This window comes from Ostrinia furnacalis, unplaced genomic scaffold, assembly GCF_004193835.3.
Source record: "Ostrinia furnacalis isolate ACB-3 unplaced genomic scaffold, ASM419383v2 OfSCF7606, whole genome shotgun sequence".
Classification (NCBI taxonomy): Eukaryota; Metazoa; Arthropoda; class Insecta; order Lepidoptera; family Crambidae; genus Ostrinia; species Ostrinia furnacalis.
The window spans coordinates 121,268-148,634 of record NW_021137845.1 but is presented as its reverse complement, the minus strand read 5'-3'; the positions used below and the strand labels follow the sequence as shown (position 1 = coordinate 148,634).

Sequence of the window (27,367 nt, the reverse complement as noted above, 5' to 3'; positions counted from 1 at the left end):
AAAAAGTTTTTTTCTCATACTGAAACTGCCATCTGTGCCAAACTTAATCTTGAGTTAAAAGTTATCCGACGATGGTAAAATCGGCCATAGCGTTATTAATCAAATACAGATTTAGGAAGTAGGTAATCGTAAATTACAACCCATCAAAAACATTTACTTGTCAAAAAAACCAAGTCTCGCAACTCAGTTGTTCTACGGTAAAAAGTTGTGAGATCCATGTAATACCAAGTCCGGCCAGGAAATCTTTAACGTTTTACATAAATTATTGACTTGGCCATCGCATGAAAACACGTGTAAATTAAATTATTTAGTTGATACAGGGTCGAAAATGGCCTGAATTGCTTCGAGAAAAGGATGGTACGGCCGTGCCGCTTTTTTGCTCGACTTGGTGGGGGCACTGCCGTGCCCCCAGATAATTTATCGGACATCATCGCATCTAAACATGAATCGTTTTGGAAAAAGTTATTCTCCCTTCTTATTCTTATTATTATTATTTTGTTTGCTTACATACGCAATTAAATTAGCAATGCTCATCCGTACCTAGTTAATATCTCCACAAAAAATTAGAATGATTTAGACGCATACATCTGAAAAATATGAAAAAGTTGCGATTTTTGTGCCCTCGAGTGTATTAAAGTATTAACTAGTTCAAAGGACTAACGGTGTAGCGAATAGCGACCGTTAACCCTGCGAATGCCATGCAAGGTCCATCACGAATTCACGACATCACGACTACTTTTATTTCGTAAAGTACTTGGGAAAAGTTATTAAATATCTGAAAAGACTTATAGAATGGGTGCGGTTTTGGCCTTATTTAATATTTATTATTACTCTTTTAAAGTGCTAAAGCGGTTTTTTATAATTCAAAATGTTCTTTTTGACCTATTTAGGTACCCAATTGTACTTATTTATACCAACGTATTTGTCGATCTTATTTATGGTGTTTGAGAATTTTAAGAATATATTTTTGAATTTTCATTCCTTTGAATTATCATAAAGAGTTAAGTAGAGCTGAAATATGAATGTAGTTCTCTCAATATTTTGTAACAGGCATGAGAGGTGCTGAAATTCTTTCTTGAAGTAATTGAAGTCTATCCTGTAAGGATTTATTTCAAGTTCGTAGTACGAAAACAATGCGGTGACTTTTTGCCATTTATGAATACGTAACGGTACACGTAAACACGTAGAGCCGCGGCGCAACACAAACACGTTAATAGCTTAAATCGCTGGCGGCCGCGGCCCGAAACCCATTAAGTTCAAAACTCAATAAACATCATTGTTCCAGCGCTTAACTAGGAAAATAACCGCGCACGGCCGCCGGGGGCCGCTTTAGCCCGATCTTCAGCGACCTCAACCTCTAAAATTCATAAGTCAATTTCCTGCACCATTAATACGTAACGAAGTAGCGCAAATGGCGTTATCGCTTGTGCGCGATTACTTGCCCGCCGCTCTCTTACATAATTCAACGTATTAAACGAAATTGTTTAAACCTTATTGCTCGATTACGTTTCTCCACCCCGGGCACGCCTCGTTTGCCGCCGCCAATCGGGAGCGCGAGCTGCTGGCCCCCACCGCGTGTGCCCCGCCCGCCTCTAGCCAGCCAGTTGACAGCGTGTTGTGATGCCCGAATGTTCAGCCGCGCCGGACGTGGGATTACAGTGCGAATTGAGGGTTAAGAATTCGTACGTACTTTGATGAGGACGAATGTGTGGAAGTGTTAACCGAACGGTTGTTGATCGTATGTTTTGGCGACGAGTATTCAGGATATAGGCGGTGCTATGACGATGCTCGCGATGGCGCGAGGATCGGAGGACAGGCGCGAGGAGCCTGATGGGGAGACTGAGGCGGAATGCGAGGCGAACGGGGAGGTGGACGTCGTGGGGGTGGAGGAGGCGGCTCCGGTGGACCTGACGCGGCGGCTGGGGCTGACCAGGCCTCCTGAGAGGCAGGCCATCGCGTTCTCCGTGGAGAACATCCTGGACCCCAACAAGTTCACGGGACGGTCCGAGGTGCCGCTGAGATACGACGAGCAGTACTGGAGGCCGCACTACGACCGGGATGACAGTGACTCCGGTGAGTTTAGGGTTAGATATTGTTTTGTTTTTTCTTCGGCTTCTGAGAGTCCGTGTTTTTGGGTAGCAAATTAGATTTAAAAAAATTATGGTAGGAACTCATTCAGTTCTTGTAAATCCCATTTTTATGCGAATCATTTTTATGACACAGATAAATTAATTAAGGTGCTGTGTATAAAATATAGTCCAGTAAAATTACTAAACCGTAGGTAGAGACACTAGAAATAACATGATTTTTTTTTTCGAACGAAACGAACAAATTTTTGTCTTTATAGCATGTTACAGTTTTTTTCTCAATTTCTGCCATTATTTGTGCAAATAATAATGCCAATGCAACTTCACTAGTTTTTGTGAAAGTTTTGAACAACGAACTCGTACGGAAAGAAAAGTGACTTAATTAAAACACAAACTGCACTTACTGCACTTAACTAGTTTCTACTGTAGTCAATTAAATCTTTTTGCTATGGATTTTTTTTAAGAATTATTAGTGTATTTGTTTTACTGTTTTTTGAATTAATCAGATTGTATTAAGTGCTATGAACTCTATCGCAGTAAAGTCTATTTAATGCAAAAATGTGTTTAATTAATATCTACAACTTGCTAGTGTATTGTGCTATCATAGTAAAGTTGTAGAGCAACATTAATATTGTAATTTTATTTCTCTAAAAAAATCTACAGATTTTGATAAGCAGAACATAAAAAAATATTAAAAACATATTGTATTAGAGTAGGTATAAATAGTGCCTTCATTTATAAGACACACTTATAAATAATACACTGCAATAAATTTTATTGGATTAAAGTTAGTGCCGTAAAAATTAGGAAACTTTAATTAAAAAATAATCATTTTAACTGAACGTCAACGTATTAAAACAAATATGCATCGTCTTCTTTTATTCTTTTACTTCTTTCTTCTTTTACTAAGTATATTTCCTTTTTTTTTGCTATATCTATTTTACATAACAATGAGTCTATTTTATTTTATCTAATGTACTAATCTTATCTAGACGTAGATATTTTAACTTTTTTAAGATAATACAAATTATACATCGTTTACAAGAACCTTCTCTATTTTCGCTTTACCGTAATGTATTTTACTCGACAATGGGTCTATTTAGGCTCGATTCTATGCTCAGGCTGCTAAATAGAAGCTAACGGGTGCTGACAAGCCACTCACTTTCAATAAAGTAATATACAGGGTGTTTCAAAATCCGTGACAAGTGAAAAGACTATAGAAAATAGATAAAATCATTCCGAGGCATTAAATTCGCAAATTGTTATAAAATGTTTAGTGCAATAAAGAATGATGAATAAATAAATCTACTATTCTTTTGTTGTAAGTACCTAAATGCAAACATGTACCTAAGTAACGCAGTATTAAAAATAAAATTCCAATGGACATTGATGAAACTTTTCGTTGATGAAATATTCCTTACCTAGGTATCACGAGTTCAATAAACAAATCTGGTGTCAGACTTAAGAGGTGTCATCGTTGGGCAGCTGTCACGGTTCATTTGTACCGAAATCATCAAAATTAGTCGGGTATAAAAGAGTTTATAATTTTCGTAGATCGCGGCGCGCTGTATTCGCAATATGAAAATGTATGGTGATTCCGACGGATGCGAGAGAGACGCGCGGCAAACGGCTAAAGCGTCACCATACATTTTCATAGCACGGAATTTTGATTCAATGTACTATCAACGAAGCATGATAACTTAAAAAAATGTTTCGTTTGCACGAAATTACCATACTCAATCGCACCCACAATTTTGTCTTTTGTCCATTAATTTGAAAACATATGGGCGTTGGGTCTAGTCGTTGCGAAGAAATCTAAGGTGGTCAAGCGTCAACTTTGTTATGGGACACCCTGTATTATGTGAGCGAGCAAAAAGTCATCGTCACGTACTACATGATAGAGACGTCAAGAGTGTCAGGGAAACCAATTACCAATTTATTGATACCGTGATTCGAACTGCACGTTCAATACCGTTATCTCAACGAAATAAAGCCTCAAATTGATTAAACTGAACACAGATAGCTGTACAAAAGGTTTGTCCGTATGTCACGTACTCAATCAAGAGCATAATGGCATTTCCTATTTGGTCTATTTAAAAGTGGTCTAATTATTATTTATTTGTTAAAGCAAATCAGTTTTTTATTAAACGCCGGCATTTATTTATTGTGACAAGAAATTGTTATTCTGCTCAATTACTCGTGTAATTTCTATGATCTGAGCGTGTAATGAATGGGTACAGAAAAATGGTTTCAGTTAGAAAAGTTTTCAGATACCTATCTATTTTAGAGAGTCGTTTTTACACCAACTTTCAAATTGTATAAAAAGCAAAATAAGTGATTTATATATAATTATAACTTAAATGCTACTATTAAATTTTGAAATTGATCTTACTTCGAAATAATGAGGTTACAATAATATTTTTTTCTAGATTTTGTGTAGAATTGCTTTTTAGCAATTGCAAAAAATCTAGAAAAACTTTAGCAGACCTATTAATTTTGACATTCAATAATGTAATCTATTTTGATAAGTAAGCATACCTAGTTACTTAATAACGTAATTCCATTTGTTTTTTATATCTTTTACTGAGCGATGCTAGCTAATTTGTTTTTATTTACGCAACCCCTGAAAAAATCGCCAAATTACTAATTTTCATATCGCTGTTCTTTCCAAACTTTCAAATTGCCTGTCCCCAATGTTTTAAGGATGATAACCATAATTTAGGGGCCACTTTATTCGAATAAAAGCACAATATCTCAATCGCAGTGCCACCGGCGAGGAAGCAGTAAATTTGTCGGCGCACACGGCTGTTTGGATATTGATTTATACGCACGACCACCGGTCAGGAGCCATCTCAATTTTAAACCTGCTTGAAACAGCTGAAATAACATTTCTGATTGTAAATAAACACATTGACAATTATTTAATTATCATCACTTACCATCAGGTGAGATACAGGCCAAGAGCTTCCTCGTTGTGGTTAAAAAAAAATTACATCGCGCAGTTAAAACCTGCAATTTCTTACTATGGTTTTATAGGTTTCTTATCGCTTTATGTGATAAAAAATTTGTTATAATAAAAAAATCGACAAATTTTATGCGTGTAATAATAAGTAGAAGAAACTCTACCTCTTAAACAGGCCTTTAAAATCTGATAAATATACCTACAGATATCATTGCTAGTTTACGATTGAAATTAGAACAAAAATGTACCACCAGTTTAGTGTGTAAAAAAAAAACGAGGATATGGGCTGCCTTTTCTTAACATTTATCAAAGTAGCTTAATTATGTACCTACTAAGCCACAAGAGATGACTGGAAACAGTTTGTATTTAGGAATTTACAAAACATAAGTACCTCAACAAGATCCCTAAAATTATAAAGCTTTTTTCATAAAAGCTTCATAGCTTTTATTGCTTTCAAAAGAGCCTTATCCATTAAATCCCATGTTTCTTGATGAAGATAACTATAACATTAAGTATTATTTCCACATCTTAATATGAGAATGCATCTCAATCGAGTGGGAAGCTGTTAGGCTGTCGTCATGGCCGGCTGCGCGGTGAATTATGTTGGACGCGCAGGACGCTGATTTATGGACCGAAGTGTTGATCCAGTTCGGTTTTAGGAAAGTTATGCTTTAGCGTATCGAGATTAAAAAATAATTGGCTTAGTTGTTTGGCCTAAATGTATAAATTAGTAAGTACGTACAAATTATCAAATTTTGAGCTTTTAAGAAGCCTTTACATGTCCCATGATTTTTTGCTCTATCAGTTTGACAAGTGCTTACAAACAATTAAATAACTTAAATTGATGTTATATATTATTTACTTACTGATGTAGGTAATGTTTTCAATGTTTTGTTTTCACGACAGAGAGTTTCAGGGCCTCTCCCTGAAACCTAATCAATCTTTACCAAAATAATTTATCTTAATTAATTTAGAGGAGTAAATGATACTTACATTTGCAGTTTGTGATTACTACTTCTTTGAGTAGGTATATTTATGGTTAAAATGTACAAATCAATAAAAATGAAGTCAGCTTTATGCAAAGCCACTAGGCATCGCACTCGATAACATCAATTTTTATTTAAGCCTTCTAATTTTGCGCTTTGACCAAAGTGGGACCTCTAAAACAAGTGATTTTTGTGTGTCCAATCAGGAAAAAAAGTCCAAAATCTCTTAAAAATGCTTACAGGTAGAACATAATTTTAAAAAGATCAGAAAATACTTGCAACCTCGCCACACCTAATTAAAATCTTAATTCCCCTGCCATACCATCGTCCAATCAATTGTGCAATCGTAATCGAAGTGTGGAAGCTGTAAACCTATCATCGGCGCGCGCGCACGCCTTTGATTTACGGCGACACGTCGCGGCGCAGCGAGGAATGTTGCGCGGACTATCAACATATTGACATGCTGAAAACCGTTGTGTATTTTACAATCAACGGCCATGTTTTTGGCAGTGATTTAAATTACTGTACAAGATAATGATCTAAAGATTTCTAGAGGATGGAGGTATGTTTCTACTAGTTACCCTGGACGTGCATCAAAGAGGCGTAAAATTCCATCTCTTTATTTTTTGTCAAAGAGTATTTTGAGTAAATCGTCTGATAGTCTCATAGACTCTACGCGTGATTTTGAAACTGTTTTCAGGTTTTGCTTTTTTGGACTTTGGTTCTATTGAATAAGCACGGAAACAGCTTTCTTATTTCTAATCTTATTGCAATAACATTATTTTCCATCAATCCAATTGTATTGAATTATTAATGGTATAAAGTTTATACCTCAAATCATTCCAGAAACAACAAATCACTAATTTGTGCAATAAAGCACACCGTTTTTCAGCTAGGGTTTCCTAACTACAAGTACTTGATATTATGCGCTGTACGGTTTTAAAGAAGCTTTTACATAAGATAAGATATAATCACATAAATAGAAAATGCCTGACCCCTGAAAACCTTGAGAGAACTATAGGCAGGTTTTGTATTTTCCTCGAAATTTCTTCAGAAGCAACTGAAAATTAAACCCATCTACGATTTAGTAACCATGTAGGCAGCGTAACATCAATCCAGCTATTCTACGATCCGATAAGATCTCGTTACGATAAGCCTTTTGCTCGAACCCCACTTCACGTGGACAGTGGACACGTAAAGTATCAATCGTTCACGGTCCATCGCACTAATGTGCTATTATTTTGCGCGGACAATTTGGCAAGTATCAAGACGCTTCGGAAGACGTTTAGGTGCAATGATAAATAAGTGAACAAACTCGTTAGAATGCTCAGTTTTGGCTATTGTGTGAAAAAATCACGAAACTCTAATGGTTTCTTGAAATACGTATCTAATATGTCTACAGGTGATTGCAGAGAAACATTTTAAATTTCGACGGTCTCTAACGACATCTATCTGTCCATCTGTCTTTAGCTGTAAAACTCTACATTGATGTAAGTTTAGAGATTCCATGAACTTTTATTTATTATTCTATAGGGGTCCAGCAATCTCACTAACTGTATGCCTGTCTAGGATGGTGGTTCAATAGAGAAAGTGCTTTGTCAAGTTGCAGGCCATAGTGGGCCATACCTACAAATAAATACAAATACAAAATCATTTATTGTAAATCATAGGTAAAATGGTGACATGTTACATTAGGTAGTATCACTATGTTCCGCCAAATTGTATGCTCTTTGAGCGGAACTTCCGCTCAAAGAGCATACAATTTGTCAGACAACAATAAAATTTGACAGTTACATAAACTAATTAGATTTATCGTCAAAGAATTCAGATATATTATAATAACATTTATTAATTAAATAAGTCAGTAAAGCTTTTTTAAACCTATTATTCAGATGAGATATCAGCTGCCAGTGTTAGTCTCTATTTGTTCGCAATAAGACAACAACAACAACCTAAAACGCCCATCATACCTTACCTATCTAATTTCTGTATCTGCAGAAGCGGAAATATTTGAAGTTATAGTGCCCACCTATGTTTTTGATTTTCTTAAAGCCTTGGCGTCATACAGAATATTTTAAAGACGAATAAAGATTCCACTTTAAAACATCTTTGATGTCAAACGCAGGACTACGTAAACCCACAAATGCCGAATATAAGAATAGGTAATACCCAACTTCTGCGATTCACGTCGATTGGTCGGCGGGGGAGCGAGACAGCTTACCCAATACCCGCGAGCGAGCGAGACGGAGTTAACCCTACACGGCCGCGTCCCTTTGCGCACCAATCCGTGAAATTAGACTCGTCTAAACGAATCTAACGATTATTTTATTATCCCCTTTGCACTAAGATTTGTTCCTTGCTCAGTCAAATAAAAATAAAGGTGAATAAGGCGTCGCAAGGGTCAAGACGAGGACATAAATTCCAGAAGCGTTTAGGGTGGGTTATTTTTTGGGCCTTTAAGTCCGGTCGGACGCGTCCGGGTAGGGCCGGACGCAATAAATGCCGGGTTATTCGCTGGGTAAGCGTTTTGAGCGGTGTCCGAGAGATATAGAGCTTTTCGTTTTGTTGGTGTTCTTTCATAGCTGAAGTCGATTTTTGAATTTCAATGATGGCTTTGCTGAATTTTATAATTCATACAAAAGATTTTCACACGTGAATTTCCCGGCTAATTTCATCCGTTTTTGAACCATTGAAATTCTCGCTAAAACATCATTTAGGTGCAGTGAATTCTGTCGCCTGAAATACTTCTCTATCACGTTTTTCCTCTTAAAGCTTATTAAAATGTCATAATAAAACTCTCTTCTCTATGGTCTACCTACTTGAGTAGATCGCAAAGTAGTGAGTGAATTTATTGTAACATTATAAGGGATATACATACCCCTTATTACAAGAAATTAGACTGCTTGAACTCTGGTTTAAATTGACATTTAAGTATGGATCATTTCAAACCAGAGTGTTTGTCCCGGGTTTAACTTTTTTTGTAATAAGGCCCTAAGTTTACAAGTTTCGTGTAAGAAACTGCATCACTTACGGTATTGTCTAGAAAGACATGATTGAGAATTTCATAAATAGAGACAAACCTCTGGTCGTAGATTCATCATCATCATTTCAGCCACAGGACGTCCACTGCTGAACATAGGCCTCCCCCAATGACTTCCACATCGCACGGTTGGTAGCGGCCTGTATCCAGCGCCTTCCTGCTACCTTTATCAGGTCGTCGGTCCACCTTGTGGGTTGACGTCCCACGCTGCGTTTTCCGGTACGTGGCCTCCATTCCAGAACCTTGCTGCCCCATCGGCCGTCAGTTCTGCGTACTATGTGCCCTACCCAGTCGTCGGTCGTAGATTATTTAAACTATTTCCATCCAAACTTTGACTTACAGAAAGGTACTAGGATTATTTTGGTCATAATTACCCCTTTACACAGATTCCACCCAATTTGTATTCTCGTAAAAGAACGGGGAGTTATCACGCAATTCAGGGTAATTCGGGGTCTAATTAAAAAGTCAGCGCGCAGTGTTGCCAACATAAAACCCTCGTTAACACGCATTTCCGCTTCCGGTACAGTTTGTTTTAATTCCCTGGTATTGGAGGGTTGGGAAGGAGTTATTGTTTTAATCCTTCCGAAGAGTTAAGTACTTTGGGAGCAATACTTTGAAATTGAGAAGTTATAGATCGTTAACATCTTGTAAACAACTTGAAATTGATTCTATTTTATCGTGTATGCAGTACCTCTAGCATGAACAACTTTCGTCTTCGAATCGTTTGCGTATTCGATAAAATTCGAGATTCGCAGTCTGAATTCAACGATAACGTGACAATTTTGATTGTCAAAATTAGTTTCTTGCTTAGTTTCGTCATACTGAGTTCACTTTACGTTAAATTTGGTCTATACCTAGATACCTACTGCTAATTTATAACTCTTTTAACTACCTGGAAAAGCTTGCACTGCATCTCACGTGATGATGAGGGCGAAGTAAGCTGACGTTAATATTTTCAATCTTATTTACGTTAAATAAGTCTCACTGAAAAAATATGTAGCACTAAGTATATGAAACTGTCATAATTATGTTCTTTTTTTAAGTATGGATGATCATTTTATATCTGCGAATTTAAATGATACAAAGACAGACGTACTTAACTTGGAATATGATAAGCGACTACAAAATTAATAAAAGAAATGACAACAATCAATAACCACTTGTTTTGTGACAGAATGGTGTCTACTGCCGTACTCGAATGCTTGCATTTTTTCTCTTTCACGAAAATGTATCATATAGACGCAATTTCAGTTCACCCAAGAACTAACCAAGTAATAAGTGCTTATATGCGTGAATAATATCGCATTTAAGACGTCCCCAACTGAAACACTACTAGACTCCATCTGCGAACACGCCTCGCCACCGATCCGGCACAAAATTACTCTCCACTTTCTTCATTTAACAAATTGATGGTTCTTGTTTGCCATCAACAGATCCCCACCAAAAAACCACCTTAGCTTTCAAACTAGTAAGCTCAATATTGCTTGTACATAATCGCCTGAGGCTTCCGAAGCTTACGCCCAAAAGATAAGGCTGAGTTTGGGTTAATAGCGATCCGTTTTGGGATTTTTAACTTTAGCAAACAGAGCTTAAAGATGGTAATTGCTTGAAGGGGATGGCGGGGTGGGGTGGCTGCGGTCGAAGTTTGTAATTAATAAAGGCTTGATTACAAGTGCTTTCCTCGGCGGATTTGGGGCCCGGGGGGTTGACTAAGTGCACTCGTTTGGTTCTGTTGTCTCGATCGATCGAGAGGGAATATGGAAATCAATCATTCCGTTTCATGCTACTTTAAGATAAGATTCCTATGATGGAGAAGAAATCCAGATGACCTATTGTCCCTCAGATTCCTCAAACCTTTATTATAACATGTTACTTTAGTGGTTTCTGAATCATGAATAAAGCCTTCGTTTTGGTATTTACTATGTCCTTTAATATTATAATAAGTAACTGTTTTTGTTTTGTTTTTCTGTTTTTCTCAGCTAGGGACATGAAAAATAGTTTATGTCTTATTCTCAGACTTACAGAATATACACATAATATTTCATAAGAATCGGTCAAGCTGTTTCGGAGAAGTTTGGTTACAGATACACGAGAATTTAACATTATGAAGATTTAAAAATAATGCCATTTAAAAAAAACTTTGCACAATATATTGTATTGTATGATCATAATGTCTTGTACCAGCCTGAAGCCTGCATAGTAGACTGAGCTTTTAGTGTATCAAAATGTACTTATTCCCGTAGTCAAGCTTTGTTTCCTCTGAAAGTGCTCCAATAACATATTTATGAACATCGTGTTCCGCACAACGCACTACAGCCGCCCAGGCCCGGTCTCCCCGCAAACCTGTAAATCCCTGCAACTTAGCTGGCTTGTTCACGCCGATGTTTGCCTACCCTGCGTTATTTGGGGATCGGTACATCGTGTAAGGGTGCTATTCAGGGCACCATCCTGAAGGGATCGAGATCGAGTGTATATTTCAGGGCATACTCCTGAAATTTTCTTTGGTAAATGTAGCGAGCTTCTTAAGACTTTGATGAGATGTAAAATGATACTCTATTCGAGTTTGTAGTCTTGATTTATTTCGAAACACTCTTCTTGCTTTTTTTTTTAGTGGCAACCAAACCTCTCTGGGAGGTTTATTTCTGCCAATGTCGAGTGATAAATAGTTGAAATATTGTAGTTATCACGGCCATTCTCAGATGAGCTAGTTTTTGCGTGTCCGGGCTGTTAAATCGTTTAAAATGACAAATTAGATACATGAAAGTATTTTTATATGTTACTTAACAACCCTATCCAGTTGTGCATTAAATCATAGGCCTCTATTTTAAGTATTTGTGTATAAATTAATTTTATGAAACCCTGTTCTCTAATTACCGTTACGCGTCCGCACACCGACTTAATGTTAAAAGTTGGCTGTAATTTTTATGTCGTAAAGATTTGGTTTACTCCATTCAACATTTTAAAGAGTATAAAAGATTGTCTTATGCATGGCAAAATATCTATTCAATAGAACCATTCTGTAAATAATTAGAATTAAAAAACTGCTTGTCCGAGCGAAAATCCTAATTCCCGTGACGTTTTTTGTTTTTGGGCACACAAGCCTAAATAATAATATTTGACACATCATTTACGCGCGCGGCGCGAGCCCTTAGTTAGTTCTATGACATGTAAGCAAGTANAGATCACTTACTTGAATGGCGCGTCAATTTTTAAGAGAAAATTTTGATGCGCTCACTTCAATCATTAATTACACACAACTGAAAAGAATAACTGTCAATTTTTATTCCTAGAAGCATAGACCATATCTATTGGCTACGATTTGCATCAATCAGAGCACTGCATCTTTTCATGTATTAATGTATAGAGCCAAATTAAAACACACAAAAAAGTGGTACCATATGGGACCGCTAGTCTATAATGGGTTAATTTCCACAGTGTTTAGCTCTTTATGACATCACCTGTTAGTTACATCTCTTTTTTCGGCTGGAAAATGTATGGTAAGTACTGCATACACAACACACCATGTTATCCATAACATATTATACCTACATAACAGAATAATTACTCCTTTAACTATTCGGTTAGTCGTGTTATTAGTCATACTATTTGCATAATTAATTATTAGTATACTTAACGCATATTTTGACAAAAGTTAATGTTTTTAAATTCATTGAATTAAATTGTCCTAAATTTTCAGCAAAATGTGTATCCTCCCCAGTTATGGCGGGAGATTTTCCCGCGCGGTGACTGCCGCCATTTTTTACAGCGACGATTTTTCTTTTTTGTGGCAACGGCGGATTACTAATGTTTGGCCAAAACACGTTTCACAAATTATCACATCGCAAACAACGTTTCGCAAATTTTCATTTGGCAAATTCTCATATGGCAAAACAACTTATTGCAAACTTTTAATTCGCAAATGTCGTTTTTGGCATATTATTGTTTAGCAAATTATTGTTTGGCAAAGTATGTTTTGCCAAATGNACCGTCGATGAATTGCGTAAGAGTATAATTACCATATCTTTGGTTTTCAATTTTTCTATTTACCATGTCCTTATTTTTAAACTAGATTTTTGAAGGTAGATCCTCGTTGTTGATTTAAGTAGAATCAGTATTTTGGCCTCCATACGTTATTGTAAGACAGTATTTGCATACCCTTCAGATCTTGGAAATTTTGAAGAAAAACTATAGTTTTCTAATTTCCATGTACTAATTACCATATATTTATAATCACCGTTGTATGAAGTTATTACCTACAAATTGCACTCACGATTGAATAAGTATGATTATAAAATACCTAGACTTTCGCATAACAACTTTACGGACTTTTATTCCAATCTGACATCAAAATTTTGTAAAGCTTTCGTTATAGTTACCTCGAAATAGATTCGATTTCATGACAAATGTTCAGCTTCAGTTGCCGCATGGTTGTTGGATTTTAGAGTATATTTTAACCCCAAGGTAACCCCACAAAAAAAAGTTAGCTGGAGTGAAATCGGGGCTTCCTGATGGCCAGAAGATGTCCCCTGCGTGAAACATGTCTCGTACCAGATATTTATTTTTACTATTAAGAGCGTTTACGCCGTTTGGCGCAAAAACAGTACTTTTTCAACTCGTTACAATCATTAACCAGTAATATTACAAATATGTTATAGGCATAAAAAAATTAAGGCAATTTCGTCGTCTAAATAGTTAATTGAGAAAATATTGCAATTAGTTTAGTATTTAAGAATTCTATCAAGATAAGTTCACACAGGTTTTCAAATTTCCACTTTAGCGTCAGTTAACAAGCTGAAATTTTTTATAAAAATACTGTGAAAACGATATAACAAACACTTATATCCTATAGCATAGGTCCTAAGGCAAATAGTTAATTGAGAAAATTCTTAGATTTCAGCATTTTACAATAAGAAATCACAAATTCAAAGAACGTGAAATACCCAAAAATCAAAGTGATTTTAACACCATTATTCTTCAAAAATCCAACATAAAAATAGCTTAATATAATAAAATAACATCTTCTTTAAAATATTTACTTTGAAACGATACATAATTCATTGTTATTGTTTTGCTATAAACATTTGAAAACCATTAAAAAACGCCGCGCGCGAATCATTTCCAATGATATGCCCCTTGAAACGCCGCGCTTCGCGTAAACGCTCTTAATATAATTGATATTAATATGTTAAATCATTAATTAATTTTAATATAATACCATTAAAATCTATCCATGTTAACTTTGCCCTAAGAAGATGAGATTGTCCAACAGTAACTCGATACTGGGCAGAAGAAGCTTGGAGAACAAACAAAATACAAATGCATCCTAAGACTCATGTAGACATTATGGCATCGACCTGTTTACAAAGTCCACTGAAGTGATACCAAACGTCAAAGAGGGTGTAGAAAATTCCTGTAAAGCTTACAAACAAAGATTAGACCGTCATGAAATCTATTTGCTGCATCCCTTCTAAATTCTGAGAATTCTGCATTCAGGCTCAGGAGAAAGCGAATAGCATCAATCTGAAAACTTATTGTAAAAGAATAGAGGTGACAAATCATGGGATATGCAGAGCTGGAACTGTAATTATTACAAATTCAATTTAATCTGATAAAGGGTGATGGCTGANAGACATGACGAGTGAACCAGCCATCGCTTCACTCGACCATATTAGAGGGAATGTAACGACCCGCCTCACTACGCCACCACCCCAGAGACATTTTAGTGAGAATGACAATTCCAAGTAAAAGCAGTGTGTATTACCAGTATTACCTACAAAGTTTCACTCTTGCTATACTGCAGTAAGTAAGTGAATGTATTGTAACATTATAAGTACAAGTTTCGTGTAAGAAACTGCATCACTTATGGTATTGTCTAGAAAGACATAATTAAGATTTGATAAATAGAGACGAATTTCTTCAGATCGTAGAATAATTTAACTATTTCCGTACAAAAGTTGACTTACAGAGCTGTGTTCAGGTTATTTTGGTCATAATTACCCCTTTTACACAGATTCCAACCAATTTGTATTCTCGTAAAAGAACAGGGAGTTATCACGCAATTCAGGGTAATTCGGGGGCTAATTAAAAAGTCAGCGCGCAGTGTTGCCAACATAAAACCCTCGTTAACACGCATTTCCGCTTCCGGTACAGTTTGTTTTAATTCCCTGGTATTGGAGGGTTGGGAAGGAGTTATTGTTTTAATCCTTCCGAAGAGTTAAGTACTTTGAGAGGAAATACTTTGAAATTGAGAAGTTATAGATCGTTAACATCTTGTAAACAACTTGAAATCAATGCTATTTTATCGTGTATTCAGAATCTTAGTTAAATTTGGTCTATACTACTAACTTATAATTTTTTTAACTACTCAGGGAAGCTTCCACTGCATCTCACTTGATAGAAAGTGATGATCAGGGCGAAGGAAGCTGACGACAATATTTTCAATCTTAATTACGTTAAATAAGTCTCACTGAAAAAATGTGTTGCACTAGGTATATGAAACCGTCATAAATTGTGTTCTTTCTTAAGTATTAATGATCATTTTATATCTGCGAATTTCAATGATTAACAAAGACAGACGTAACTTGGAATATGATTAGCGACTACAAAATTAATAAAAGAAATGAAAACAATCAATAACCACTTGTTTTGTGACAGAATGGTGTCTACTGCCGTACTCGAATGCTTGCATTTTTTCTCTTTCACGAAAATGTATCATGTAGACGCAATTTCAGTTCACCCAAGAACTAACCAAGTAATAAGTGCTTATATGCGTGAATAATATCGCATTTAAGACTTCCCCAACTGAAACACTACTAGACTCCATTTGCGAACACGCCTCGCCACCGATCCGGCACAAAATTACTCTCCACTTTCTTCATTTAACAAATTGATGGTTCTTGTTTGCCATCAACAGATCCCCACCAAAAAACCACCTTAACTTACCAACTAGTAAGCTCAATATTGCTTGTACATAATAGCCTGAAGCTTCCGAAGCTTACGCCCAAAAGATAAGGCTGAGTTTGGGTTAATAGCGATCCGTTTTGGGATTTTTAACTTTAGCAAACAGAGCTTAAAGATGGTAATTGCTTGAAGGGGAGGGCGGGGTGGGGTGGCTGCGGTCGAAGTTTGTAATTAATAAAGGCTTGATTACAAGTGCTTTCCTCGGCGGATTTGGGGCCCGGAGGGTTGACTAAGTGCACTCATTTGGTTCTGTTGTCTCGATCGATCGAGAGGGAATATGGAAATCAATCATTCCGTTTCATGCTACTTTAAGATAAGATTCCTATGATGGAGAAGAAATCCAGATGACCTATTGTCCCTCAGATTCCTCAAACCTTTATTATAACATCTTACTTTAGTAGCTTCTAAATCATGAACCAAGGCTTTCTTTTGGTATTTATTATGTCCTTTGAAAACGAAGACTAGGTAACTGTTTTTGCCAGATATAAATGAATCTTTATTTACTAGCAGTGCTACCTAGGGACATGAAAAATAGTTTATGTCTTATTCTCAGACCTACTGAATATACACATAATATTTCCTAAGAATCGGTCAAGCTGTTTCGGAGAAGTTTGGTTACAAATACAATGACACGAGAATTTTACATTATGAAGATTGAAAAGTAATGTCATTTAAAAAATACTTTGCACAATATGTATTGTATGATCATAATATCTTGTACCAGCCTGAAGCCTGCATAGTAGACTGAGCTTTTAGTGTATCAAAATTTACTTATTCCCGTAGTCAAGCTTTGTTTCCCCTGAAAGTGCTCCAATAACATATTTATGAACATCGTGTTCCGCACAACGCACTACAGCCTCCCAGCCCCGGTCTCCCCGCAAACCTGTAAATCCCTGCAACTTAGCTGGCTTGTTCACGCCGATGTTTGCCTACCCTGCGTTATTTGGGGGTCGGTACATCGTGTAAGGGTGCTATTCAGGGCACCATCCTGAAGGGATCGAGATCGAGTGTATATTTCAGGGCGTAGTCCTGAAATTTTCTTTGGTAAATATAGTGAGCTTCATAAGGCTTAGATGAGATGTAAAATGATTCGAGGGTGTAGTCTTGATTTTTTTTAAATACGCTCTTTTTGCTTAGGCTGAGTTGCACCATCTTATTTTAACGTTAACAACACCAAAAATCTGTCAATTCCATACAAAAAACCACCGGTTACCGTCAAAGTTACGGTCAAAATTAGGTGGTGCAACTCAGTAAAATGATACTCTATTCGAGGGCGTAGTCTTGATTCTTTTCCGAAACACGCTCTTTTTGCTCAAATTAATAACTTTGACTGACCGACTGTACTTTTATTGGTTCTGAACTTAGAACTTTCATGCACGTTGACGGTGGGCCCAATGACCCAAGAAAAAATATTTGAAAATTCAATCCAGTGACTTGGAACGTGGATTAAGATAAAAGTGTGACAATTCGCCGGAAAACTTCCATAGACAGCCCCGGGAAAATTTTCTAAAATCTCTATCATTTACTTGTATAATACCCTAGCCCCCTTATTAATAAAAGTTACACCCTAGTTAAACTCTGGCTTAAATTGTCATTTAGTATGGAAATTAATCATCATCATCGTTCATCCTAGGTGTAACTTTTTATTAATAAGAGGTCTAATGTATTATTATTATCGCACGGCGATAAATAGCAATCGTTTGCCTTCATATTGGCCCGACGTATATTAGTTTCGACTAATCAACTTCATTACTACGTCAGAGCTAAGGTTACAATCGGCATAGTTGATCAGCTGTCGCGCGGAGTGAAATATAGCGCGAAGGCGATTAGCGCGTGGCGCGCGTAGCGACGGACTAACGGCTCACGCGGTACGCGCATTGTTTATTTGGCTTCAGCTGAAACTTTCAGCTATCGGGTATAGTTAAATGCAGCCGTAATGAACATTATCATTCAGGTGTGTGCAAAAATCCACCATGGTCCAATGTACTCGCGACGCCTCTAACCGTCAGAAATGGAAACACATCGCCAGGAGAGCTACCCTCGGAGATGACATCACCCCACCATGTACCTCGTCAGCGCAACCACGACCACTCTGACAAGAGTGCCCGAATAAGAAGTGTGCAAAAAATTGTCTAAAATAGAAAAAAAATAAGTTAAAATAATCCATGTTTAATTTTAAAGTGAAAATAAATATTTTATTTTTAAATAGTCTTTACTTGGTGAAAATGATGTGAGAATAGATGATAAATAAATAGATTTGACGCTTTGTCAAATTTTCGATTCTTTATGTAAAGAGAATGTAAAAATAATACAAAGCTTGCTTTGACGTTAACTTACACTTAATTGTAGGTAGGTATTCGTTTTGGAATTATTATCATTTTGATAATGAGGAAAGTAACTTATTTCTTATGTATCTAATTTCTATACTTAATTTAAACTGGATTTAACGTTCTTATTAGTTTACTTTGAAGCATTCACGGCGCAATCCAGGCAGTTTTATCTCATACGAAGTCATCTTAATTAAAATCAAATTCTGAAACAGATTTTTTTTTTCTTTATTCAGAAAACCACAGCTCTTTATAATAATAATAATTTTACGACTCTACAGCACTTTTCATCATAAATAACGCTCTCATTTCCTCTCCTGATTTTCCACGCCATTAAATGCCATCTCTATATATCTTTCGATGGAGAACTGACCTTCGGACATTATTAATTTAAGATTGTACAGTTGACAGCACTTTAGACTCTACATTTTCGCTGTAAAGTCGCTCTTATTTCTAATATAGGATGGCACAGAGCTTGTCTTGATGTGCTATCGTCCATGCATACGTATCATTACATTACACAGTTTAGCAAACAGTAGAGATTTTTTAAACATAGATAAAAAAGTTATGAATTTCGATTAATAAAGCACCTGTTACTAATAGTATAAGCGCCCTGGAAAGGGCCTATGTATGTATTCAATTTTATATTTTGATTTGAGAATCAATTTTACCTGTATATCTGAGAAACAATGAGTAAATATTTTTTACAATAAAATTATATTTTTACAACTAACGCAAACTTAAATTAATGAGTAAATTAGTTTTTACGAACGTGATGAATATTTGAGATGATTACTTTCGTGGCCAGTTTTAGCAGCTAGCTATGAGGCTGCATGTACTGTGTATTTATTATATTATAAAGAGAAGGTGTTGTCACAAAATTTTGTCGCTGCTCTTGTTACAAAAGTAGTAAATAAGTGCACATTTCAGGGATCGTTACGACTTGATATACTTAATTCTTCGTCATATTCACTGTGGCCTCCATATATCACTCAGCAGCGCCATCTGCCCGTAATTTTATCGGGCTAATTCGTGTTGCATGATGTGGACACCCGACTTTAGGCAATAAGGCATAAAACTCAAACCATTACACACCCAATTAGACTCAAATTCTTCACCGTTAAGACACAACTTCAAATATCAGCTCAAGCAAATACGACCTAAAGGTTTAACCGTTTTCAGTAAGAGTTTCCGATAGCATGTTTTCATTTGTCTTGAGAGGTAATAAAATTGTAATATGTTACTTGGAGATGAAAGGTTCAGTGGAAACCGTTCTAGAATTTTAATTTTATTGTCTGGAATAACAATGTTTGAGAGTAACCACTTTCTCAGAGTAATAAATGACTCTACATTTTTTACGTCATATTTTCTTATAGAGTCGACGAACTAGAGTTTTTGCACTTTTTTTATACAAAATGGTCTGTAAAGCTTTCATGTAATCGAATAATAGAAAATTTGCAAATATTTGAGGGCTCATTAATACATTATCGAGTTATATAATCTGTTTACGCGCCATTTTTCCCAATTATTCGTCTCGTTTCCACTGAATTGTATCGTGTTTTATACGAGCGGACTAACGACATAAACTGCCAGCCAATTTGCTAATATTTACACATCCTCCCGCCATTAGCGGTCCAAATAATACTAATTTTACTAAACGCGAAACAATCGTAAATTATACTTTAATGTTTCCGCTACCGATGTTGCTACATTAAAAATTAATGGCCGTTTTAAAACTATTTCGCACTGGCAACAAATCTGATGGGAACAGGAAACGGACACATCCATTATATCATTTGGAAAACATGAAATTTTTTATGAAAATAGCGTTATGAGGAAACTATAAAATAGCGTGATTTATGTAACCCGTTTATGGGTTTTAAAATATCGCGATATTTATAGTTTGCTGTCTTGGATATTTATATTCGTCACTGTTGTCTGCAAAGGCATTTCGGTAACTTTTGAAACCTCGTTTGCCTCATAAAAAAAACAAAAGGCAATATAAAGCCAGTCTAAGAAATTTAGATTAAATTAATTGACTGGTTTACCAGTGTCAAATCAAGAATAAGGCTTGGTTGCACCATCTAACTTTGATTTTAACAAACGTCAAAAATCTGTCAAACTCCATACAAAATACACCAGTTATCGTTGAAGTCACGGTTAAAGTTAGGTGGTGCAACTCAGCCTAAGATGATGTTTTAAATGAAAATGTCGATTTGATTTATCTGTTATAAATTATATTTACGTACTTCTCCCACCTAATATTTATTTCAAACTTCAACTGACCTTTGTCTATCTTTGTTACAGTCAAAGACCACCTCCAACACTCGGACCTGGAAGCAGACGATGTGGAGACCGACGACCAAACCTCCAACATGGATGACGACATTCTTACCCAATCCGATCTGGACGAGAATGGGGACCCAAAGAGTCCCACCAGCTCCAGCTCCAAGAAAGGAAAGTCTGGGTCTTCCAGCAGAGATTCTAAAGGAGGCACCAAGCCCAGAAGGGCGAGGACAGCCTTCACGTACGAACAGCTGGTGTCTTTAGAGAATAAGTTCAAGACCACGAGGTATTTGTCGGTGTGCGAGAGGCTGAATCTGGCGCTGAGCTTGAGTTTGACAGAGACACAGGTACGGATCTAATGTCTTATTTTTTAGAATGTAAATTAAATTTAGTTAGGCTGAGTTGCACCATCTAACTTTGACCGTAACTACAACGATAACCGGTACTTTTTTGTATGGAGTTTGACAGATTTCTGACGTTTTTCAAAGTTAAATTGAGATGGTGCAACCCAGCCTTAGATTACCTATTTGGAAATTAAGTTCTTGCTTGTGTCATTTATGATCTTCTTTTTAATTTTACAAATAATTATTTTCAGAAATGAACACCCTGTTTTGTTGCACGTTCAGACAACTGGTACAGTCAGCGTCAGATAGCTCGTGACACCCAAAGTACTCATGTTCGCAACACGTCTTTGTTACAATTAGGATTTTGAGTTTAACGACGAACCATTTAACTATAACTTTTCCAGTTGTCTGCACGTACCAATTTATACACCAAAAGTCAAATTGTTGCTATACTTATCTGAAACAAACCAAAAAGAGCTTTAAAACGTACATTTTGTTCCTAGGTCAAAATTTGGTTCCAAAACCGCAGAACGAAGTGGAAAAAGCAGAACCCTGGGATGGACGTCAACAGCCCAACCGTGCCGCCCCCCTCAGCTGGGGGGTTCCCATCCGGCCCCTACCCTGGAGGGCTGCTATACTCCCACGGGGTTCCCTACCCCTTCACAGGCCCGGGACCCTACGCGCCATACTTCCACCACCTCGCAGCGAACCACCACCATTCTCATGGGAGTCTGGGACATTCCCACACGTGATTGTGGCAGCGCCCAGGGTCCCAGGATCCTAGGGTTGATAAGGAAAATGACAGCCCGTGCGGTCTGTCAAATTGAAGTGACAGTGACAGTTAGTGTTGAGGTGTTGGCAGAACACAAGGTGATGATAAAAATTATCTTTTTTGAAAGATATTCTTCGAATCAAGCATAAAAGGTTCATCACTAACATGTGTTGGCGAAAAACATTAGTGAACAATTTTGCCAGTGACAGTTTCGGTCTAGATTTTATTAAACATTTTTTTAACATTACTAGTGCTTTTAGTGAAATTGTCTAAGTGAAATTATGAATCGATTGTGATATGTATGGATAAGGAAAGCGCCGTAAAATTTTGGATAATGATTTTATTGTGTCAGAAATATTAAAATTACATCCAAAACTTAAAATCATATTCCGAAATCTACCGGACACTCTTTGGCATCTTTAAAGTATCTACTTTCTGTTCCAATGAACTGTTAGCACTCAAGAGTTAGCGCCAATGTACAAGAATAAGTCTTGTCACTCGTTAAGTACTGGCTAACGCCCGTAATCACGAACTGTGCTGTGAGACCTCATAGTAATGTTTGTGAAAACGGGCGTAAGACAGTGGCGCCAAAGCAGTACCTACTATCGTATCGTATTCATTCACAGGATGGCGCCACTGTCTAGACCTGTCATTCACCAGTGGTGCCAACTGTTGAGCACAAAAACGGTAGGTCGCATTGAACTATCGCAAGTAAATATTGTAATTTCCTTTGAAATTAGATAGTAAAATACTTTGATTTACAACCATGTGACTAATTTTCTGTAACTGTTTTATGTAACTTATTTAATGAACATCTAAAATGGCAGTATTGTTTAATCAGCCATCATAAAGGTGTTGCAATATCATTATTAACTAAATTAACGACAAAATTTCTAATTAATATTCTCGCAATTATGTAAAAAGTTAGTCTTAAGGTAAGAAATGTACAAAAAGTGTTGTAAATATCAACGAGTAGTTTAGTGTTAATGTACTTTATTTTTACTTAAGTGCTTGGATCTGTGCCAAAATAACATATTTTATAGTTAGTAGGTACTCGAGCATTTGGGTATGGTGGTTTACGAGATAGTTTTTGTATAACAACGAATAATTCTTAGTTATTATTATAAATATTCTACCTTTTTCACAAAATTTTAAATTGTAAATTCAAATACTTGTCTCTATGACTCTGACACACAGAGGGCATGACACTTGTGAAAAGATCGCAGCGTTTATACCTACAGCCCCCCTAGACAAAACGCACTTTTTGATCGAATTGAAAATCGAATCCGTCAAAACTCCATACAAAAAAGGGGCTTTTCGACCACTTTTCGACTGGTTTGCGATTATAATTTGCACTTTGTCTAGACCCACTGGTCTCTTAACTCAGTCAGTACTTGATGAATGGAGCGGCTCGGGAGGGAGTTTTTGTAACGTCCGACGTCAGCGATACTTCAGATCTCCTTCAGAATTATATGACTTGTCACGTCACAATATGTCAATGTCACCCATCCCTTGCCGCTTCCATACCCCAGGCATAGACTGAGTTAAGCGCAGTTTTACTGACGCTATTGTATTTACGTTCAACAGTTGGCATCACTGGCTAATGTTAAAATGTTAAGGTTTTAAACCTTTGTTTGTCACCTGTCATCCGCTTTGCAATGGAGGGAAGTCGAACCTTAATTTCGAACTCCTCCTATGTTTTTCTGATTAATTTCGTTGCGGGTCCAATGACAGTTTAACTTTCGCCCGGGACAAACTTGACCTTCATTGGTTGGGTTTTCATGGCGGTCAAGCTGTAGATCCTGGCTACACAGGAGTTGCAGTGGTGGGAACGAGAGGTGGGAATAGTCCCGTTTAGCAAGTTACACAAGGCCTAGACAAAGTCCGCTTCACGGGGCAAAGTAAATACAAAAATAAACGCCAAAGCGAAGCGATTTCGGAATTAGGTACAATTTTCAAATTTGTAATTTTGACAAGAGGGATAGGCGGCGTCAAAAGTGGTTCAATAGACAGTCCTCATTAAGNGTATCTACTATCTGTTCTAATGAACTGTTAGCACTCAAGTGTTGGCGCCAATGTAGAATGACTCTTGTCACTCGTTAGGTACTGGCTAAGACAGTGGCACCAAAGCAGTACCTTCTATCGCATTTTGCATTCATAGGATGGCGCCACTGTATAGACCTGTCATTCACCAGAGGTGCCAACTGTTGAGCACAAAAACGGTAGGCCGCATTGACATAATTATCGCAATTAAATATTGTAATTTCCTTTCAAATTAGATAGTATTACTATGTGACTAATTTTCTGTAACTGTTTTATATTTATTTAATGAACATGTAAAAGGCAATGTTGTGAAATCAACCCTCAAAAAGGTGTTGCAATTTCATTAGATAACTAAATTAACGACAAAATTTCTAATTAATATTCTCGCAATTATGTAAAAAGTTAGTCTTAAGGTAAGAAATGTACAAAGAGTGTTGTAAATATCAACGAGTAGTTTAGTGTTAATGTACTTTATTTTTACTTAAGTGCTTGGATCTGTGCCAAAATAACATATTTTATAGTTAGTACTCGAGCATTTGGGTATGGTGGTTACGAGATAGTTTTTGTATAACAACGAATAATTCTTAGTTATTATTATAAATATTCTACCTTTTTCACAAAATTTTAAATTGTAAATTCAAATACTTGTCTCTATGACTCTGACACACAGAGGGCATGACACTTGTGAAAAGATCGCAGCGTTTATACCTACAGCCCCCCTAGACAAAACGCACTTTTTGATCGAATCGAAAATCGAATCCGTCAAAACTCCATACAAAAAAGGGGCTTTTCGACCACTTTTCGACTGGTTGGCGATTATAATTTGCACTTTGTCTAGACCCACAGGTCTCATAACTCAGTCAGTACTTGATGAATGGAGCGGCTCGGGAGGGAGTTTTTGTAACGTCAGACGTCAGCGAGACTTCCAGATCTCCTTCAGAATTATATGACTTGTCACGTCACAATATGTCAATGTCACCTCTGCCGTGCCGCTTCCATATCCCAGGCATAGATTCCATGGAGGGTAGTTGAACGGGAAGCATGGTCGATCTGTTTTAATGGTTTCAATTTATTATTTAATGGACTTTAGTGTACAAATTTGGTGTTATTTTGTGTTCTAAAGTGCAGTGAAGTGATAAATTATAAAAAACATTGAAATACTTCGAATTTGAGCGCGCAACGAGTGTCGAGTGGGTTGTCGTATGAACAACCCGCTTTGGACCCGGTGGCGTCTCGAAACCTGCTTACGGGCATACTTAACTCCACGGAATCCATGAAAAATCAATAGAACTGAAACACCCACGTTCTATTGATAACTATGTCAATATTTTTCACTCGACATTGGCAGAAATAAACCTCCCAGAGAGGTTTGGTTGCCACAAATAAAAAAAAAAAAATCCCAGGCATAGACTGAGTTAAGCGCAGTTTTACTGACGCTATTGTATTTACGTTCAAACAGTTGGCATCACTGGCGAATGTTAAGATGTTAAGGTTTAAACCTTTGTTTGTCACCTGTCATCCGCTTTGCAATGGAGGGAAGTCGAACCTTAATTTCGAACTCCTCCTATGTTTTTCTGATTAATTTCGTTGCGGGTCCAATGACAGTTTAACTTTCGCCCGGGACAAACTTCACCTTCATTGGTTGGGTTTTCATGACGGTCAAGCTGTAGATCCTGGCTACACAGGAGTTGCAGTGGTGGGAACGAGAGGTGGGAATAGTCCCGTTTAGCAAGTTACACAAGGCCTAGACAAAGTCCGTTTCACGGGGCAAAGTAACTACAAAAATAAACGTCAGAGCGAAGTGATTTCGGAATTACAATTTTCATATTTGTAATTTTGACGAGAGTATTCGGCGCCCTAACTGGTGCAATGGACAGTCCTCATTATATGAGAATGCCTTCAGCGCTCAGCCAGGCTTAAAAACCATTTCTTTTTATGCCGACCAAATGCCAATTCTAAGCAGCCAGTATGTAACGACAATATAATTTTCACGCTTATTCTCAATACCTCGACCTTAAATTTTCAGAGTTTTTACAGAAAAAAATATTATTAGACAGGTAATTACTTACTTGTCATTATTATCACAGCGTTACTTTGTATATTGATTAAGTTAATTCATATTTTATTGTGTACTAACTAACTCTACCTATCCTATCACCTTATAAAAATATACTAAAAAATATTTTTAAGTTTTTATTTTATTTAAGTTATTTTGTCAGACTTTACAAGTATCTCATTAAAAATTGTCTTTCTAAGCGAAACCAAAAAATATTTCATAACTTCTTTATTGTCGGATGAAATAAAATTGTAAATAGTCTTGTATATTATTTAATATCATAGTTTAATTTAAGTTGAAGCTCAATGCTGTAAATACATGTAGCCCGTGGACGACCCACTTACAAATTCGATGTTGATATAAAATAGTTTCAAGTTGTACAATTGTTTTATTACACATCACTAAACCACCATGCAAAAGAAAAATTAAGAGTTCGTAAGTATGAAATTCAATCGATTTTTTGACACCAATAACTAATATTAAAAGACACATTTCTACAAAAAAGGCTTGTTCAGGAAAGTTACTTAATTAATTTTCCACTGTAAAAGTAGTGTTGTTGCACTATACAAAATCTTAGGAAAAATCAAACAGTTCAAAAAAGTATGTTTAGCAGATATTGCACAAGCTCATCCCTATTACAGCAATGGAACAGCGGGCCACAGTTACAGCTACCCATTTTCGGTCATGTAGTCTCGAATTACCATCTGATGAGAGGGAAAGGATGCCTGCCTGATGCAGGCCACTACCAACCGTGCGATGTGGAAGTCGTTATAGAAATCCTTGGGGGAGGCCTATGTTCAGCAGTGGACGTCCTGTGGCTGAAATGGTGATGAGGAGAGGGAAAGAAAAAAAAAGAAAAAATGGGTAGCTGGGAACTGTACACTACAATACATACCTAATATAGTGAAGGACTGATGAATGATACTTGCCAAATCAATGGTTTAACAATATTTCAGGAAAGCCTGCTGGGCGATGGGAATACCCCAAAACTTTAGTTCTCTTGAATCTAAAAATTGTTCGTTTCAGCCAAATGACGTCCATTGACCGACGACAGACACAGGCCTCCCCCACGGATTTCCATAATTACCAGTCCCGCATCCAGGTATAATATACGTCCCGTGACCTTCACCAGATCATCTTGAAAATTACTTGAAAGATATTATACTAACGTAGGTACATCATAGTCTGGGTTCAACCTCACAAAAAATACCAGTTATCGTTAAAGTTACGGTCAAAGTTAGGTGGTGCAACTCAGCCATAGTCATCATAATTTTCGACCATACTCGTCACAATTGTTATTACATCCTTGAGTCCTATACAATACACCATAATCTTCACATTTCACCAATACCATGACCGCCACAGCCACCATAATAGTCAAGAATCTCTTCATTTTGATTTTCTTTTCTGAAAATGAATTTTCAATATTATTAAAAAAAGTGGATGATGGATCTTGTAAAAGTAAGTACATTTTTTTATTGGAATATCTAAAAATGTTGCAAAT

The 27,367-nt window shown here is 36.7% G+C and overlaps 1 protein-coding gene across 1 annotated transcript; it reads left to right on the top strand.

Moving 5' to 3' along the window:
- Positions 1-1,630: 1,630 nt before the first annotated feature.
- On the top strand, positions 1,631-22,774 carry slou (homeodomain transcription factor slouch). Its single transcript, XM_028322287.1, has 3 exons — positions 1,631-2,073; positions 20,670-20,995; positions 21,496-22,774. The coding sequence occupies exons 1-3, from the start codon at positions 1,779-1,781 to the stop codon at positions 21,742-21,744; spliced, it is 870 nt and encodes a 289-aa protein (XP_028178088.1). The 5' UTR covers positions 1,631-1,778; the 3' UTR covers positions 21,745-22,774.
- The last annotated feature ends 4,593 nt before the right edge of the window (positions 22,775-27,367 follow it).

Bases quoted from the DNA above. Each gene is read 5' to 3' on its own strand.
- slou (XM_028322287.1), top strand. From the start codon at position 1,779: ATGACGATGCTCGCGATGGCGCGAGGATCGGAGGACAGGCGCGAGGAG. The intron at 2,074-20,669 runs GTGAGTTTAGGG...TCTTTGTTACAG, and splicing joins CCGGGATGACAGTGACTCCG to TCAAAGACCACCTCCAACAC. The intron at 20,996-21,495 runs GTACGGATCTAA...TTTTGTTCCTAG, and splicing joins TGAGTTTGACAGAGACACAG to GTCAAAATTTGGTTCCAAAA.